Below are 18,950 nucleotides of genomic sequence, written 5' to 3'. Positions count from 1 at the left end.
ATCATGGAATCTGGTAGCATTTAATTTAGTCCAATAAATTATGAATATAAAACTAATCAAAGTAGTTGAACCACAGTAATGTGATTGACACTTAACTTCCCTCAGGGGCAATCAGGGATGAACCAGAAATGTTGGCCTTGCCCTCAATGGCACAGCCCCGTGAGATAAGTGAAAGAGTAGTCTCAACAGATAATTTTTGGCAATTCAAGCATTTTCATTTCCTCAATGTTATCCATTGCATTAAAATGCAGAGTTAAAGAAATACAGAAATATAAACCATACTCACTGGAAGAAGGAACAAATTCGTGGTAACCTGAAAAACCAAAATCAAGTGTTGCAATGAAAAATGCCTGGTGGAAAACTATTATCAAAGAATGTTTATCATCAATTTTATCAGATTAATCCGTTCAAGTTGACAGAATGTATCAAACAAGAGTATCTCCTTGAAATACTAAATACCATTCACGTAGAGACTGTTACTGTCCAGCAAATATGCTCCTAGGGTGGAGATGCTCTTTGTGTTGTCTCTGAACGTATGATATACAGTGACTTTATTAACTTTCTGAGGGTTAGAGTCATTTCTGAAAATGCAGACTGCATCCACACTGGTGTCCTCAATATTTGCCAGACTGTAAAAAAACACATAAGTCATAAAGTGAGTCAGAAAACATAACCTGAAATGCAAGACAGGAGCACTAAACATTCATGGGTGCCTCAGGACATATTAAAATACTGGGGCCGAAATTCCTCAATGTTGTGTATCTTAGAAGTATATCAGCTGTGTATTAAAATGAATTGATTCAAAGTAAATGGCATTTGATCATTCTAATTGACTAACATGTACATTGAAATTCCTCTGTAAAGGGATATTATTCATTTAAAATGATATATTAATTTCCCATAATATTTACGAGATGACAGCATATTTATGCTTATGTTCTCAAAATTAAATCTGATTTGCTCCATGATAACTAGTTTTTGACACATTCTTCTTCTTCAGGTGGCAACCTTGATTAAGGAGGGCCACCATGCCATGGCTTATATCATGATTTACTGAGGCGTAGGGTGAGAAGGCAGGCCGTAAGTCTACCTCAGCTGGAATGGAAATCAAACCTGCATACTGTTGCTGTTGTTGTGAACTGAAAATGTGCCATCTTGCTGAATGAATTAACCAATGAGAAAAGCACATAGAAAAGCACAAAGAAAGCTAACAGTTAGAATCCCAGGATGCAGAGCAGCAGTGATCTCACTAAGGGTCAATGTGAATGATCTTTTATGAATAACGACACCATAAGTGAATTATGTCTTCACTACGATAAAAATTACAGCTAAGGAAAAGATATCAGTCTTCTGTACTATTAACTGCTTGAATGTTATCATTCCAGCATATGTAATGTCAGAATGTTTTCAGAAACAGAAGAGTTAGCTGCTCAAGGAAGGTACAGATGTTACATAATCAGTGTAAAAGCTTTCATTATCTTAGCTTTGAGATACAATAGAGAGGTAGATCCCTGAGATTGTTCACAAAAGTACATTAGAAATGTTAACTCCCCCTTTATTTCTGGCTGTGCAAGAACGTGTGACCTATCTCTTTTAAGGAAATTAATCAACCAATTAAATCCCATGACCCAAACCATTTGATTAGAAAAGGAAAAGTCTACTGACACCTCAATGAAACAATTAATAATGCTAATCATTTGACTATAAAAACAACAATTGGAATTTTGTACAATAATTGGAACATTTTTCCACCGTAACATTTCTGTGGTATGAAGTAATTTACTAAATTATAGAATCCCTAAGTGTAGAAACAGGCCATTTGGCCTATTAAGTCCACACCAACCCTCCAAAGAAAATCCCACCCAGACCCACCTCCTACCATATCCCTATAAACCTGCATTTCCCATGGCTAATCCACCTAAGGTACACATCCTTCAACATTCTAGGAAATTGAGCATTGCCAATCCACTTAGCCTGCACATCTTTGAACTGTGAGAGGGAACTGGACCACCGGAGAAAACCCAAGCAGACACGGGGAGAATATGCAAACTCCACATAAACAGTTGCCTGAGGGTGGGTTCAAACCCAGGTCCCTGGTGCTGTGAGGCAGCAGTACTAACCACTGCACCACCGAATGTTGAAGTAATCTTAAACCTCAGGAGCATTTAATTCATGTCAACATTCCTTACCTGAAAGAACGAACTCTACAGCTTGAGAATGTTCTGTTGATCTTGCTGTTAGTAAACAGGTTGTTCATCTAAAGGAAAGTAGCAATCACAGTTTTAAGGACCGGGGTATCATAATTAATTTAAATTTACATATTTGCAATAATTAAGTTGTGGACTGACCTGATAAGTAATTATGTTTGCAGCAGATCTGTACAGCGCAGAATTGGGAGATTGTAAAGTTTCAGTCAGGATTAGGTTAGTAATAATGAAGGTCACATTGAAATCAAAAGGTTCTGATTGCAGGTTTGGAGTTGTGCTCACAATTGGTGATACCGCTGTCAAGAAACATGAAAAGCATTAAATTGAAAATAAAATATCTCTGCGACTGCATCACTTGTATTTAAGACAGTGATGGCAAAATCTTCAACAATATAGAAATTGCAGTAGAATATTTCAAATCGGAGCTAGAGCTCTGAGAAATTTAGAGACCACTCAATCAAAAGACTGCACAATAACCTGTTTCCATCACGTACAGAAGTAAATAGAAAATACTGCTCATGAAGCTGTTTGTCTATTTGTCTGAGAAGTGTTCCTGATTCTCTGAGTATTTCATTGAATTGGAGTTTTCTGCCATTTTTAATTTTGGGCTGCAAGTCTAATTCAGAACATTAACTCCTCTTCTATTCCATTTATTTACAGCTGAAGTATCAATCTATTAATCCATCTTTTGAGAAGGTACTCAAACAATAAATGATGGCATATCCAGAAGGATATTGATAAGATTTCACACAAGAACCTGATAACAGATATGAGTATTGGGTTTAACCAATTGACTTTGATAGGAAATTGGTTAAGACATAGGAGAAAAGTTTTGAGCTCATTTTGACAAGATGTGTCCCACCCGCACTGATTGATGCCTTAGCCTTTTCAGTGACTTTATGGTTTAGATGAATGCTTAAGAATCATGAATCCACATGTATTGATCTCACTAAGTTAGATAGCATTGTAAATGAAGTTGAATATTGATGAAATGAAACAAGTTGTAAAGATTTTGCCTTGTACTCAGGGATGCCAAATTCCAAATGATCACAACTATTTAAGTTACAGGAGAAAAGCAATCTTGATTCATTGGCACATTAACTCTGATTGGCTGGAGTGTTGCCATGGACAAAGTAATAGCCTTTCCATTTGAGCAAGTAATTCAAAGGGTTCAAGCTTGAACGTATCCCTTTTGTGTGCAGAGAACAGTTTCTTATAATTTGAAAATGTGTCTCTAATAACAAGCATGAATTAAGAATTCCAGTGATAATCTTAAATTGGTTGTTAGTGTAGTTAACGTGTAGAGTAGGCACCATCATGATTTCAGATAGGTAATTTCCAACAATTGACTGATAGAATCAATCAACTTGTTCCTCTGGCAGTTCATAACAGGTAAAGATGTTTCACAGATGTGAGGATCACTGACTAGATCAGCATTTATTGTCTACTCCTAAGAGCTTTTGAAAAGGTTACCTCAGAGTACAACAGGATATTGATCAGATTGGTCAATGGGCCAAGGAGTGGCAGTTGAGAGTTTAACTTAGACAAATATGAAGTACTGCATTTTGGAATGGCAAGTCAGGGCAGGACTTTTCCTGGAGTGTGGAGGCTGAGATGTGACTTTATGGAGGTTTATAAAATCATAAGGGGCATGTTTGGATAAATAGGCAAAATCTTTTCTCTCGGGTGGGGGAGTCCAAAATTAGAGGGCATAGGATTAAGGTGAGAGGAGAAAGATTTAAAAGGAACCTAAGGAGCAACTTTTTCATGCAGATGGTGGTGTGTGTATGGAATGAGCTGCCAGAGGAAGTGATGGAAGCTGGTACAGTTACAGCATTTAAAAGGCATCTGGCTGGGCATATGAATAGGAAGGTTTTAGAGGGATATAGGTTAAATGCTGGCAAATGGAACTAGATTTATTGAGGATATCTGGCTGGCATGGACAAGTTGACCAAACGGTCTGTTTCTGTGCTGTACATCTCTATGACTATGAGATGGTAGTGTGAGGCACCCTCTTAAACCCCTGCATTCTACGTGGTGTAGGTGTATGCGCACTGTTGTTCAGAAAGGACTTCCAGGATTTTGATCTGTGTTAGAAAAGGAACAGTGATATTGTTCCAAAGCAGAATTGTGTGTGGCTTAGAGAGGATCTTGCAGGTGGTGGCATTCCCATACATCTCTTCTAGGGGATAGAATTCACATGTCTTGAAGATGTTGGTAAAACAAATTGGTGATTGCACCAGTGTGTCTTTGATATAATACAGGAGAAAATTACTGCGGATGCTGGAATCTGAACTGAAAACAACAAATACTGGAGATCACAGTGGGCCTGACAGCATCCATGGATGCTGTCACACCCATGTGCAGGGAGTGCACATTTAAGTTGCTGCATGTCGTGCCAAAAAGCAGGCTACTATGTCCGAGATGGTGTTGAGCTTCATGAGGGTCATTGGAAATGCCTCATCCAGGCAGATTGCATTATATTTCTAACTTTGCCTTGTAGATGATGTACAGACTTTGAGTGATCAAGAGTACAGGCCATACTCACAAGACAATGTATGAAAAATCAATTGACCGATGTTTACAGTTCAATGTGAACCTATAATTGGACAGCATGGACTGAACAATCCCCAACGTGTTAACAACTGCTCCGACAAGTAACTGAGGGAGTGCTTCAAAAAGAAGTTGCCCTCTCAGATTCTTTGTTAAAAACATTATTATGAATAGATAGAGAAAAAGAAAAGGCTCCACTGTGTGTTCATGGGTTTGGACACTGTGGAAAATGAGGGTAGCTTCAAAGCATCATCTTGCTCCACCCTCATCCAGGCAGGCTATATTCAATAGACTTGCCTGGTTTGCTGAGTGACCATCTTTTAAGCAGTAAAACTGACCCTTGACATAATGGGAAATTGTAAATCAATTGTAAAATTCCAGATAGCCTCCTTAATCTCAAGTTAATTGGACTCTTAATGGACCCAAGTGCCTTGACATCTTGTGGGAGTGGGCAATCTTGTCAACATCCCAACCTATGTTAGTTAAAATGGCGGATGCTGTTGGTACAGGGCTCAGGGCCTATCTCATAATTTTCAGGACGCATTCATTCTGTTTCTGACAATGCAAAGCTGGGAAATTCAGCTGAGAATCTTTGATAAATCATTCAAAATACTTTTCAACAGAAATTTAAAAATGCTGTATCAATTTTAAGTGAGAAACATTATAATGCTAGTAAGGTATAACTCTTTTTGTATCGAATTTGCCTTGTATTCCACAATAATAAATGACATTGTGAGAAGAAACAGAAACAGAAGCAATACTCACTTGAAGAAGGAGTTGATTCATGGTAACCTGAAAAATCAATATTTTGAAGTATTAGTATTTTTATGAGATGAGTCCGGTGAAAAGTCATTGCTAAATATTGAAATATGGGGCTTCCATTTTCAATTTGAATGCATTTCAATTTAATTTAAACAAACAGAATAAAACTTAAGAGCTCAAAATATTAAAATTAAATGCAAAATACCATTTACGTAGAGGCTGTTATTGTCCAGTAAATAGCTTCCTAAGGTTGAAATGCTGTCTGTGTTGTCTCTGAACTCGTGATACACAGTAACTTTATTAACCTCTTGAGCAGAGGAATCATTTCTAAATGTGCAGATTGCATACACACCGATGTCATCAATATTTGCTAGACTGCAAAATAAATGGTAAATAAGTGAGAAAACATAATTTGGAATTTTGGTTACAATCTTTATTGGAAGCGTGTGGGAGGGTGAGGTCAAAGTGGGAGGCAGAATTAGAATGGTCAGGAACCTAAATTGCAAGGACACATCTGTTGGGTACACAGAAGGGCTGCTGACAGCAATTACATAATTGGTGTTCAGTCTCCCCCCTTGTATGTAAGAGTATATTGTAAAAAATGAACATAGTACACAAAATTCAAAGTTTAAGTTATTGCAGTTTTACTGCAAAGAAATGGCTCAGGCATGGGCATGAGACAAATCGAGAATCAAAAGATAAGTTGAGAAAGCAGGTAAACTTTTAACTTAAGGGGAAACTTTGAATGGACAAGTGACCTATGAAAGAACATGTTCTTGAATCTGTGTTTACAAAAACTTCCCCATCAGTAATTTAAATCAAACACCCTAAACAAGTCGATTGAAACTAATGTTGCTGACAGCAGTAGGATTTTTAACAGTCAAGTAGAACAAACAAACAACATTTTAATAATATTAATGATTTAAGCATAAAAACAACTCGACTGAACAATAACTGGAAATTTTAAGTAGTTTAGCAATTTTCAATATTACGTATTTTCTCATACATTTAAAAGATCTTGAGATGAATTGCATTGAGGTTTAATACTGAAATTCCTCACCTCAAAGATATAACTCTGCAGCTTGAGAATGTTGTGTTGATGTTGCTGTTATTAAATAATGAATCCAGCTAAGGGAAAAGATCAAGCATGGGTTTTAGACAGAAACATATTGAAAGTTGATAGATAAATGAAGTATTAAAGATCACTTGATTTTGGTTTCATAATTATAATCAACCTCTAACCTGGAAAGCAATTATACTTGCTGCAGATTTATACAGTGCAGTCGTGGAGTCTTGTAGAGTTGTTGTCGGGGCCAAGTTTGTTATAATGAAGGTTACATTAAAATCAAGGGTCTTCATTTCTGGGTTTGGAGTGGTACTCATGATCGGCGATATTGCTAATAAGAAGAATTAGAGAAGTATTAAGTCAAACAGAGCATACTTCTCTGATTGCATAATTTGTGTTATAAATGTTGAACACAACACTGATTAAGAATACCAAAATAATATCTTGCCAATTTGAGAATTCTTTGAGGGGGGCTGAAAGCTCACAGTCAACAGATGTTTCCTTTTCAGGTATTTTCTGATAAACCTATGCAGGGATGTTCTGGATATGGTGGGGCTTTAACCTGGACCTCCTGACTCAGAGGCAGGGACAACTTTCCTTTCTATTGAACGTGCAATTACACTGAAATTGTCTTAGTAACTGAACATGCAGTAGATTTATTTTTACGAGTGAGGTCTGACAATATTCAGAAAGTTAGTTAATATATTAACTAACATGCAGTTTATATTAAAAGTCATGCCATTGGTCCAAATCCACTGGTTCTGTTCCAGATGGTCACTTTCTTTTCATTCATTTGCCGGATGTGGGTGTCATTGGCTGGCCAGCATTTATTGCCTGTCCCTAGTTGGCCTGGAAAAGGTAGTGGTGCGCTACCGTCTTGAACTGATGCAGTCTACCTGGTATAAGTTAACCACAATGCCATTAGGGAGGGAATTTCAGGATTTTGACCCAGTGACAGTGAAGGAACAGCGATATATTTCCAAGTCAGGTTGGTGAGTGGCTTGGAGGGGAACTTGAAGGTGGTGGTGTTCTCGTGTATCTAATGCCCTTGTCCTTCTAGATGGAAGTGGTCATGGGTTTTGAAGGTGCTGCCTGAGGATCTTGGGTGAATGTCTGCAGTCCATATTGCAAATAGTACACACTGCTGCTACTGAGCATTGGTGGCAGAGGGAGTGGATGCTTGTGGATGTCATACCAATCAAGTGGGCTGCTTTTTCTGGATCATTTCACATTTCTACAGTGTTGTTGGAACTGCACCCATTTAGGCAAGTGGGGCGTATTTCATCATACATCTGACTTGTGCCTTGTAGGTGACAGACAGGATTTGGGAGTCAGGTGTTGAGTGACTCGTCGCAGTATTCATTGCTTCTGACCTGCTCTTGTAGCCACTGTCTTAATGTGGTGAGTTCAGTTGAGTTTTTGGTTAATGGTAACCCCTCAGATATTGATAATGGAGGTTTCAGTGATGGGAACACCACTGAATGTCAAGGGACAGTGATTACATTATCTCTCATTGGTGAAGGTCTTAGACTGGCATTTATGTGATGTGAATATTACTTGTCACTTGTCAGCCCACGTCTGGACATTGTCCAGACCTTGTTCAATCTGAACATGGACTGCTTCAGTATCTGAGGTGTCACGAATGGTGCTGAACATTGTGCAGTCATCAGCGAACATCCCCACTTCTGATCTTATGATGGAGGGAAGGTCATTGATCAGGCTGCTAAAGATGTTTGGGGCGAGGACATTATCCTGAGGAACTCCTTCAGAGATGTCCAAGAGCTGAGATGACTGATCTCCAACAATCATGATCATCTTCCTATGTGCCAAGTATGACTCCAACCAGCAGAAAGTTTGCCCCCAACAGCCACTGATTCCAGTTTGGCTAAGGTTCTTTGATAACACACTCGGTCGAGTGCAGCCTTGATGTCAAGTGCTGTTACGTTCACCTCATCTCTGGAACTTAATTCTTTTGTCCATGTTTGAACCAAAGCTGTGATAACGTCAGGAACTAAAAGACCTTGGTGGAATCCAAACTGCGTCTCACTGAGCAGGTTATTGCTCAACAGATGCTGCATGACAGCACTACTGATGGCACATTCTATACTTGCCAAATGATAAAGGGTAGACTGGTGGGGTGGTAATTGGCTGGGTTGGATTTGTCCTGCATTTTACATAGAGGACATACCTGGGCAATTTTGCACATTGCCTGGTAGATGCCAGTGTTACAACTGTACTGGCAAATTCTGGAGCACAAGGCTTAGAGTTCTGTTGCCAGAATGCTGTCAGGGCCCACAGCCTTTGTAGTATCCAGTGCCAACAACTGTTTCTTGATATCACGTGGCGTGAATCAAATTGGCTGAAGAGGGTTGTCTGTACTGCTGGAATCACTGGAGGAGAGTGAGATGGATCATCCATATAGCTCTTCAGGCTGAAGATCGCTGTGAAAGCAACAGCCTTGTTTTTTGCACTGCTGTGCTGGGCTCTTCCATAATTGAGGATGGGGAGATGCGTGGAGCCTCCACCTCCTGTGAGTTGTTTAATTATCCACCACCATTCACAACTAATTGTGGCAGGACTAAGTGCTTAGATCTGATCTACTGATTGTGGGATTGCACACCTTTGTCTATCACTTGCTGTTTATGTTGTTTGCTATGTAAGTAGTCTTGTTTGGTAGTTTCACCAGGCTGGGACCTCATTTTCAGGTATGCTCCTGGCATGCCCCTTTCATTGAACTAGGGTTAATCACCTGGCCGGATGGTAATGGTTGAGGGGGATGATGTGCCAGGCCATGAGGTTACAGATTGTGCTGGAATGCAATTCTGCTGCTGTTGATGGCCCACGGCACCTCATGGATGCCAGTCTTGAGATGCAAGATCAGTTCATAGAATGAGCCATTTAGCATAGTGATAGTAGAACACTACATTATGGAGGATATTCTCAATGCTCGACTTTGTCTCCACAAGGACTGTGCAGTGATGGTTCTTACTGATACTCTCATAGACAAATGCACCTACAGCTGGCAGATTGGTAAAGATGAAGTCAAGTATGTTTTCCCTCTTGTTGGTTCCCTCACCACCTGCTGCAGACTCAGTCTAGCAGCTGTGTCATTTAAGATCCACCAAGCTCAATCAGTAGTGTTGCTGTCGAGCAACTCTTGGTGCTGGTCATTTAAATCCCCCAACCAGAGTTCATTTTGTGGCTTAGCCATCCTCAGTGCTTCCTCCAAATGTTGTTCAATATAGAGATATGTTGATTCATCAGCTGAGGGAGGCGGTACATGATAATAAGTAGGAGGTTTCCTAGACCATGTTTAACCTGAAGCCATGAGACTTCATAGGGTCTGCATTCAATACTGAGGACTCCCAGAGCAACTCCCTCCAGTCTGTATACTACTGTACTGTCACCTCTACAGATCAGGAAATAAGAAAGGGTGAAGGCAGGCATATACTTTGGGGTCACATTAGTTTAACAGAATGAACAGTATTGTGGGGGCCTATTTTTTGGGAAAAGCCAGGTACAAAGACAGAAGCTCTGGTGAAACTTCCATAACATTCTTCATTTTGAAGATTTACCGGTACATCCAACACACAAGGAATGAAACCCCAAGTAGAAATGAAAAACATTGTAATTCAAAAGCAGGCTGTTTGATAACATATCAAGTAAAATTGGGTTGGTTTTGGGTGTTATTTGTTAGCACCCAGCTTAATCAAAGGAAAGGTTCATAAACAAAGCACAGAAATAATACTTACTGGATGAAAAGATTAATTCGTGATAATCTGCAAAATTAAATGCATAAATTTGCATCATCTCAGGCATTGAAAAATACGATTAATGTAAAATACAATTGAAACATTGCCTTTGAAGGTAACAAATTCAATTTAGATAAGAAACGAAAAAAATGAATAAAATTTACCATTTACATAGAGGCTGTTATTGTCCAACATATATTGTCCTAATGTAGATATATTCACAGAATTGTCTCGGAATGTTCGGTACACGGTAACTCTGTTCACTTCCTGAGGATCAGAATCATTTCTGAATGTACAGATTGCGTACACACGAGTATTAGCATCAACAGCTGGGCTGTTAAAAGAAAACAGAATAAAAGTGTTTATCAAAATGCCATCGATAATTCTGAACAGATTACTGAACTTTGTGATTAGGAATCTAACACTCTCCCATTTCAATTACTGATGTGCGGTACACAGAATCCCTACAGTGTTGGAACTGGATGTTCGGCCCAACAAGTCCACACCAGCTCTCCGAAGAGTATCCTACCCAAAGCCATTTCCCTTTACTCTACATTTACCCCTGACTAATGCACGAAAACTGCACGTCCCTGAACAATATGGGCAAATTAACATCGCCAATTGACCTACCCTGCACATTTTTGGATTGTGGGAGGAAACCGAAAAATATGGGGGCAATGTCCAAATAACACTAAAGAAAATGGCCTCCGTCTGGAATTGAATTCAACATCCCTGGCACTGTGAGTCAGCAGTGCTAACCACTGAGCCACCATGCCGCCAAAAGTAATTCACACAAATACATCAATAATTTATACAAATATTAAAAATTCACTGGGTTTAAAAAAACGATTTGGAAGACAGTGCCTTGACCTCCAACACTGCTCCAAGGTAAACTGAACCTCAATGCAAATGAACATGACATGCATAGAAATCAGATCTACGGCACATGGTAGCATATCCCTCTGAATTGAGACATCAATTCACAAATTTAAATGTTTTCACACAGTTAAAATGACACTTCCATGATGCAAGCTCTTATTTATAAGTAATGTTGATATATATTTTCAACTTTCAGAAATGAAATATCTCACCTGAAGGCAACAACTTTACAGTCTGAAAAATTTGCATTAATGTTGCTCTTGTTGTACAGGGCAGTGAGCTGCAAAAAAATGAATTGATATTTGAGGGTGAAGCTCTCATTTACACTTGATCTAATTGTATCATGCATTACTTCCATGATGTGTAATGATACAATTGTGTCTGGAAAGTGACATAATTTCATAGGCCTTTGTAATGTATTGATTACCTGATAGTAAATATTATTTGACACAGAATTGTACAGCGAAGAATTTTGTAGGTCCTCTGTAAGCTCCAAGTTAGTGATAACAAAGGTCACGTTGAATTCAATTGGCTTCCGTTCGACACTTGGAGGTTCTGTTGTGGTCACAGTTGGTAATGTCGCTATTAGCAAACGTAAGGTAGATATTAGACAGAGAATTGAACAAGGTGTAAGAACATCATTTGTATGAGAGTTAATTCCAGATAACTATCTTTGTTCTCCCACAAACAGTCAAATCTTCATGCAATACAGACATACATGTTTGCCCATTACAGATGCCAATGTTGTTTTGTAAACAAAAGATGAATAGGTGCAGATTATGCACCCATCTCTGCTTTTGAATTACATTTCATCGATATGGAGGAATTAAAATGGTTTTCATTCTGTGTGTCCATCAGTGATTTGGAATTTTATACTTGGGAGGAAATTCTGGCTTCAGTACAGTCAGCTTGGTGCAACTATATGCACCGTTATTGTCTTATTATTCCTCAAGTCAAAGAGAGAGATTATTAAGACCTCACAGAAAATTATGAGTTGAACCTTCATAGGTCAGCAATTTCAGGACACCAAACAGTGATTAATAGGGAAGACTAGGATGCAGGTGATGCAAATGCAAACACTCTTTCAGAAATAACATGAAGCTCATTGATAATATTTAAAGAGATAATGGGAAGGAACTTCTTCTATCTTGTCATGTTAATCGAAATAAATACAAATAGAACAAAGGTTCATGAATATTACTTACTCGGTAAAGGAGTTGTTTCATGGTAACCTGTAAGATTAAAGTCATGTGTTTAGATTGTTATCTGTGAGGTGGAAAGCCATCAACATAGAATTCAATACATTTGCAGTTTTAAAAATCATTGCTAAATTCAATCCAAATTACACAGTGAAAAAGTATGAACATCATATCTCTTTAAATGGAAATACCATTTACGTAGAGGCTGTTATTGTCCAATGTATGTTGTCCTAATGTAGATATATTCTCGGTGTTGTCTCGGAATGTTCGGTACACGGTAACTCTGTTCACCTCCTGAAGATCAGAATCATTTCTGAATGTACAGATTGCGTACACACGAGTACTAGCATTATCTGCTGGGCTGTTAAAAGAAAACAGAATAAAAGTGTTTATCCAAATTCCAATCGATAATTCTGAACAGATTACTGAACTTTGTGATGAGAAATCTAACACCCACCAATTTCAATCACTGATGTGTGGTACACCGAATCCCTACAGTGTTGGAACTGGATGTTCGGACCAACAAGTCCACACCGACTCTCCGAAGAGTATCCTACCCAAAGCCATTCCCCTTGACTCGACATTTACCCCTGACTAATGCACCAAAACTACATGTCCCTGAACAATATGAGCAAATTAGCATCGCCAATTGACCTATAGTTCACATGTTTAGATTGCGGGAGGAAACCAAAGCAACTTGAGGAAACCCAAAAACATGGGGACAATGTCCAAACGCCACACAAACAATCGCCTGAAATTGGAATTGCATTTAACATCCCTGGCACTGTGAGTCAGCAGTGCTAACCACTGAGCCACCATGCCACCATCAGTAATTCACACAAATACATCAGTAATTTATACAAATATTAAACATTCACTTGATTTAAAAAAAATGATTTGGAAGACAGTGCCGTGACCTCCAACACTGCTCCAAGGTAAACTGAACCTCAATGCAAATGAACATGACATGCATAGAAATCAGATCTACGGCACATGGTAGCATATCCCTCTGAATTTATACATCAATTCGCAAATTTAAATGTTTTCACACATTTCAAATTACCCTGCCATGATGCAAGCTCTTATTTATAAGTAATGTTGATATATATTTTCAACATACAGAAATGAAATATCTCACCTGAAGGCAACAACTTTACAGTCTGAAAAATTTGCATTAATGTTGCTCTTGTTGTACAGGGCAGTGAGCTGCAAAAAAGTGAATTGATATTTGAGGGTGAAGCTCTCATTTACACTTGATCTAATTGTATCATGCATTACTTCCATGATGTGTAACGATACAATTGTGTCTGGTTAGTCACACAATTTCACAGGCCTTTGTAATGTATTGATTACCTGATAGGAAATATTATTTGACACAGAATTGTACAGCGAAGAATTGGAATCTTGTAGGTCCTCTGTAAGCTCCAAGTTAGTGATAACAAAGGTCACGTTGAATTCAATTGGCTTCCGTTCGACACTTGGAGGTTGTGTTGTGGTCACAGTTGGTAGTGTCGCTATTAGCAAACATAAGGTAAATATTAGACAGAGAATTGAACAAGGTGAAAGAACATCATTTGTATGAGAGCTAATTCCAGATAACTATCTTTGTTCTCCTACAAACAGTCAAATCTTCTTGTAATACAGACATACATGTTTGCCCATTACAGATGCCAATGTTGTTTTGTAAACAAAAGATGAATAGGTGCAGATTATGCAACCATCTCTGCTTTTGAATTACATTTAATCGATATGGAGGAATTAAAACGGTTTTCATTCTGTGTGTCCATCAGTGATGTGGAATTTTATACTGGGGAGGAAATTCTGGCTTCAGTACAGTCAGCTTGGTGCAACTATATGCACCGTTATTGACTTATTATTCCTCAAGTCTAAGAGAGAGATTATTAAGATCTCACAGAAAATTATGAGTTGAACCTTTATAGGTCAGCAATTTCAGGACACCAAACAGTGATTAATAGGGAAGACTAGGATGCAGGTGATGCAATTGCAAACACTCTTTCAGAAATAACATGAAGCTCATTGATAATATTTAAAGAGATAATGGGAAGGAACTTCTTCTATCTTGTCATGTTAATCGAAATAAATACAAATAGAACAAAGGTTCATGAATATTACTCACTCGGTAAAGGAGTTGTTTCATGGTAACCTGTAAGATTAAAGTCATGTGTTTAGATTGTTATCTGTGAGGTGGAAAGCCATCAACATAGAATTCAATACATTTGCAGTTTTAAAAATCATTGCTAAATTCAATCCAAATTACACAGTGAAAAAGTATGAACATCATATCTCTTTAAATGGAAATACCATTTACGTAGAGGCTATTATTGTCCAACGTATGTTGTCCTAATGTAGATATATTCTCGGTGTTGTCTCGGAATGTTCGGTACACGATAACTCTGTTCACCTCCCTAAGATCAGAATCATTTCTGAATGTACAGATTGCATACACACGAGTATTAGCATCATCTGCTGGGCTGTTAAAAGAAAACAGAATAAAAGTGTATTTCCAAATGCCATCAATAATTCTGAACAAAATACTGAACTTTGTGATTAGAAATCTAACACACTCCCATTTCAATCACTGATGTGCGGTACACAGGATCCCTACAGTGCTGGAACTGGATGTTCGGCCCAACAAGTCCACACCGACTCTCCGAAGAGTATCCTACCCAAAGCCATTCCCCTTGACTCTACATTTACCCCTGACTAATGCACCAAAACTACATGTCCCTGTACAATATGAGCAAATTAGCATCGCCAATTGACCTATACTTCACATGTTTGGATTGCGGGAGGAAACCAAAGCAACTTGAGGAAACTCAAAAATATGGGGACAATGTCCAAACTCCACACAAACAATCGCCTGAATCTGGAATTGAAAACAACATCACTGGCACTGTGAGTCAGCAGTGCTAACCACTGAGCTACCATGCCACCATCAGTAATTCACACAAATACATCAGTAATTTATACAAATATTAAAAATTCACTTGATTTTTAAAACCAAACGATTTGGAAGAATGTGCCTGACCTCCAACACTGTGCTCCAAGGTAAACTGAACCTCAGTGCAAATGAACATGGCATGCATAGAAATCAGATCTACGGCACATGGTAGCATATCCCTCTGAATTTATACATCAATTCGCAAATTTAAATGTTTTCACACATTTCAAATTACCCTGCCATGATGCAAGCTCTTATTTATAAGTAATGTTGATATATATTGTCAACATACAGAAATGAAATATCTCACCTGAAGGCAACAACTTTACAGTCTGAAAAATTTGCATTAATGTTGCTCTTGTTGTACAGGGCAGTGAGCTGCAAAAAAGTGAATTGATATTTGAGGGTGAAGCTCTCATTTACACTTGATCTAATTGTATCATGCATTACTTCCATGATGTGTAACGATACAATTGTGTCTGGTTGGTGACACAATTTCACAGGCCTTTGTAATGTATTGATTACCTGACAGGAAATATTAATTGACACAGAATTGTACAGCGAAGAATTGGAATCTTGTAGGTCCTCTGTAAGCTTCAAGTTAGTGATAACAAAGGTCACGTTGAATTCAATTGGCTTCCGTTCGACACTTGGAGGTTGTGTTGTGGTCACAGTTGGTAGTGTCGCTATTAGCAAACATAAGGTAAATATTAGACAGAGAATTGAACAAGGTGAAAGAACATCATTTGTATGAGAGCTAATTCCAGATAACTATCTTTGTTCTCCTACAAACAGTCAAATCTTCTTGTAATACAGACATACATGCTTGCCCATTACAGATGCCAATGTTGTTTTGTAAACAAAAGATGAATAGGTGCTGATTATGCAACCATCTCTGCTTTTCAATTACATTTAATCGATATGGAGGAATTAAAACGGTTTTCATTCTGTGTGTCCATCAGTAATGTGGAATTTTATACTGGGGAGGAAATTCTGGCTTCAGTACAGTCAGCTTGGTGCAACTATATGCATCTTTATTGTCTTATTATTCCTCAAGTCAAAGAGAGAGATTATTAAAACCTCACAGAAAATTATGAGTTGAACCTTCATAGGTCAGCAATTTCAGGACACCAAACAGTGATTAATAGGGAAGACTAGGATGCAGGTGATGCAATTGCAAACACTCTTTCAGAAATAACATGAAGCTCATTGATAATATTTAAAGAGATAATGGGAAGGAACTTCTTCTATCTTGTCATGTTAATCGAAATAAATACAAATAGAACAAAGGTTCATGAATATTACTCACTCGGTAAAGGAGTTGTTTCATGGTAACCTGTAAGATTAAAGTCATGTGTTTAGATTGTTATCTGTGAGGTGGAAAGCCATCAACATAGAATTCAATACATTTGCAGTTTTAAAAATCATTGCTAAATTCAATCCAAATTACACAGTGAAAAAGTATGAACATCATATCTCTTTAAATGGAAATACCATTTACGTAGAGGCTATTATTGTCCAACGTATGTTGTCCTAATGTAGATATATTCTCGGTGTTGTCTCGGAATGTTCGGTACACGATAGCTCTGTTCACCTCCTGAAGATCAGAATCATTTCTGAATGTACAGATTGCATACACACGAGTATTAGCATCATCTGCTGGGCTGTTAAAAGAAAACAGAATAAAAGTGTTTTTCCAAATGCCATCAATAATTCTGAACAGATTACTGAACTGTGTGATTAGAAATCTAACACACTCCCATTTCAATCACTGATGTGCGGTACACAGAATCCCTACAGTGCTGGAACTGGATGTTCGGCCCAACAAGTCCACACCGACTCTCCGAAGAGTATCCTACCCAAAGCCATTCCCCTTTACTCTACATTTACCCCTGACTAATGCACCAAAACTACATGTCTCTGAACAATAAGGGCAAATTACCATCGCCAATTGACCTATACTTCACATGTTTGGATTGCGGGAGGAAACCAAAGCAACTTGAGGAAACCCAAAAATATGGGGACAATGTCCAAATGCCACACAAACAATCGCTTGAATCTGGAATTGAATTCAACATCCCTGGCACTGTGAGTCAGCAGTGCTAACCACTGAGCCACCATGCCACCATCAGTATTTCACACAAATACATCAGTAATTTATACAAATATTAAAAATTCACTTGATTTAAAAAAACGATTTGGAAGAGAGTGCCGTGACCTCCAACACTGTGTTCCAAGGTAAACTGAACCTCAATGCAAATGAACATGACATGCATAGAAATCAGATCTACGGCACATGGTAGCATATCCCTCTGAATTTATACATCAATTCGCAAATTTAAATGTTTTCACACATTTCAAATTACCCTGCCATGATGCAAGCTCTTAATTATAAGTAATGTTGATATATATTTTCAACATACAGAAATGAAATATCTCACCTGAAGGAAACAACTTTACAATCTGAAAAACTTGCATTAATGTTGCTCTTGTTGTACAGGGCAGTGAGCTGCAAAAAAGTGGATTGATATTTGAGGGTGAAGCTCAATTTAAACTTGATCTAATTGTATCATGCATTACTTCCATGATGTGTAACGATACAATTGTGTCTGGAAAGTGACATAATTACACAGGCCTTTGTAATGTATTGATTACCTGATAGGAAATATTATTTGACACAGAATTGTACAGCGAAGAACTGGGATTTTGTAGGTCCTCTGTAAGCTCCAGGTTAGTGATAACAAAGGTCACGTTGAATTCAATTGGCTTCCGTTCGACACTTGGAGGTTGTGTTGTGGTCACAGTTGGTAATGTCGCTATTAGCAAACATAAGGTAAACATTAGACAGCGAATTGAACAAGGTGTAAGAACATCATTTGTATGAGAGCTAATTCCAGATAACTATCTTTGTTCTCCTACAAACAGTCAAATCTTCTTGTAATACAGACATACATGCTTGCCCATTACAGATGCCAATGTAGTTTTGTAAACAAAAGATGAATAGGTGCAGATTATGCACCCATCTCTGCTTTTGAATTATATTTCATTGATATGGAGGAATTAAAACGGTTTTCATTCTGTGTGTCAAATTTTATACTTGGGAGGAAATTCTGGCTTCAGTACAGTCAGCTTGGTGCAACTATATGCACCGTTATTGTCTTATTATTCCTCAAGTCAAAGAGAGACATTATTAAGACCTCACAGAAAATTATGAGTTGAACCTTCATAGGTCAGCAATTTCAGGATACCAAACAGTGATTAATAGGGAAGACTAGGATGCAGGTGATGCAATTGCAAACACTCTTTCAGAAATAACATGAAGCTCATTGATAATATTTAAAGAGATAATGGGAAGGAACTTCTTCTATCTTGTCATGTTAATCGAAATAAATACAAATAGAACAAAGGTTCATGAATATTACTCACTCGGTAAAGGAGTTGTTTCATGGTAACCTGTAAGATTAAAGTCATGTGTTTAGATTGTTATCTGTGAGGTGGAAAGCCATCAACATAGAATTCAATACATTTGCAGTTTTAAAAATCATTGCTAAATTCAATCCAAATTACACA

The 18,950-nt window shown here is 38.0% G+C and overlaps 1 protein-coding gene across 1 annotated transcript in view; it reads right to left on the bottom strand.

Moving 5' to 3' along the window:
• LOC122565558 (mucin-16-like) overlaps positions 1–18,950 on the bottom strand; it is a 112,965-nt gene that overhangs the window by 34,187 nt on the left and 59,828 nt on the right. The window contains exons 57-81 of the mRNA XM_087975849.1: positions 18,807–18,833; positions 18,036–18,196; positions 17,822–17,889; positions 16,875–17,044; positions 16,690–16,716; positions 15,906–16,066; positions 15,691–15,758; positions 14,741–14,910; positions 14,556–14,582; positions 13,772–13,932; positions 13,557–13,624; positions 12,610–12,779; positions 12,425–12,451; positions 11,647–11,801; positions 11,432–11,499; positions 10,505–10,674; positions 10,341–10,367; positions 6,765–6,919; positions 6,583–6,650; positions 5,728–5,897; positions 5,526–5,552; positions 2,349–2,503; positions 2,190–2,257; positions 460–629; positions 287–313 (exon numbers count right to left, since the gene is read on the bottom strand). Coding sequence (XP_087831975.1) covers positions 287–313; positions 460–629; positions 2,190–2,257; positions 2,349–2,503; positions 5,526–5,552; positions 5,728–5,897; positions 6,583–6,650; positions 6,765–6,919; positions 10,341–10,367; positions 10,505–10,674; positions 11,432–11,499; positions 11,647–11,801; positions 12,425–12,451; positions 12,610–12,779; positions 13,557–13,624; positions 13,772–13,932; positions 14,556–14,582; positions 14,741–14,910; positions 15,691–15,758; positions 15,906–16,066; positions 16,690–16,716; positions 16,875–17,044; positions 17,822–17,889; positions 18,036–18,196; positions 18,807–18,833 — 2,565 coding nt within the window. The remainder of the gene's footprint in view (positions 1–286; positions 314–459; positions 630–2,189; positions 2,258–2,348; positions 2,504–5,525; positions 5,553–5,727; positions 5,898–6,582; positions 6,651–6,764; positions 6,920–10,340; positions 10,368–10,504; positions 10,675–11,431; positions 11,500–11,646; positions 11,802–12,424; positions 12,452–12,609; positions 12,780–13,556; positions 13,625–13,771; positions 13,933–14,555; positions 14,583–14,740; positions 14,911–15,690; positions 15,759–15,905; positions 16,067–16,689; positions 16,717–16,874; positions 17,045–17,821; positions 17,890–18,035; positions 18,197–18,806; positions 18,834–18,950) is intronic.

The sequence above is a fragment of the Chiloscyllium plagiosum genome, unplaced genomic scaffold (genome assembly GCF_037043375.1).
Source record: "Chiloscyllium plagiosum isolate Xiang-an unplaced genomic scaffold, Cpla_swu_hap1 HiC_scaffold_28, whole genome shotgun sequence".
Classification (NCBI taxonomy): Eukaryota; Metazoa; Chordata; class Chondrichthyes; order Orectolobiformes; family Hemiscylliidae; genus Chiloscyllium; species Chiloscyllium plagiosum.
The sequence above is the reverse complement of the archived record's forward strand: the minus strand, read 5'-3'. Positions and strand labels throughout refer to the sequence as shown.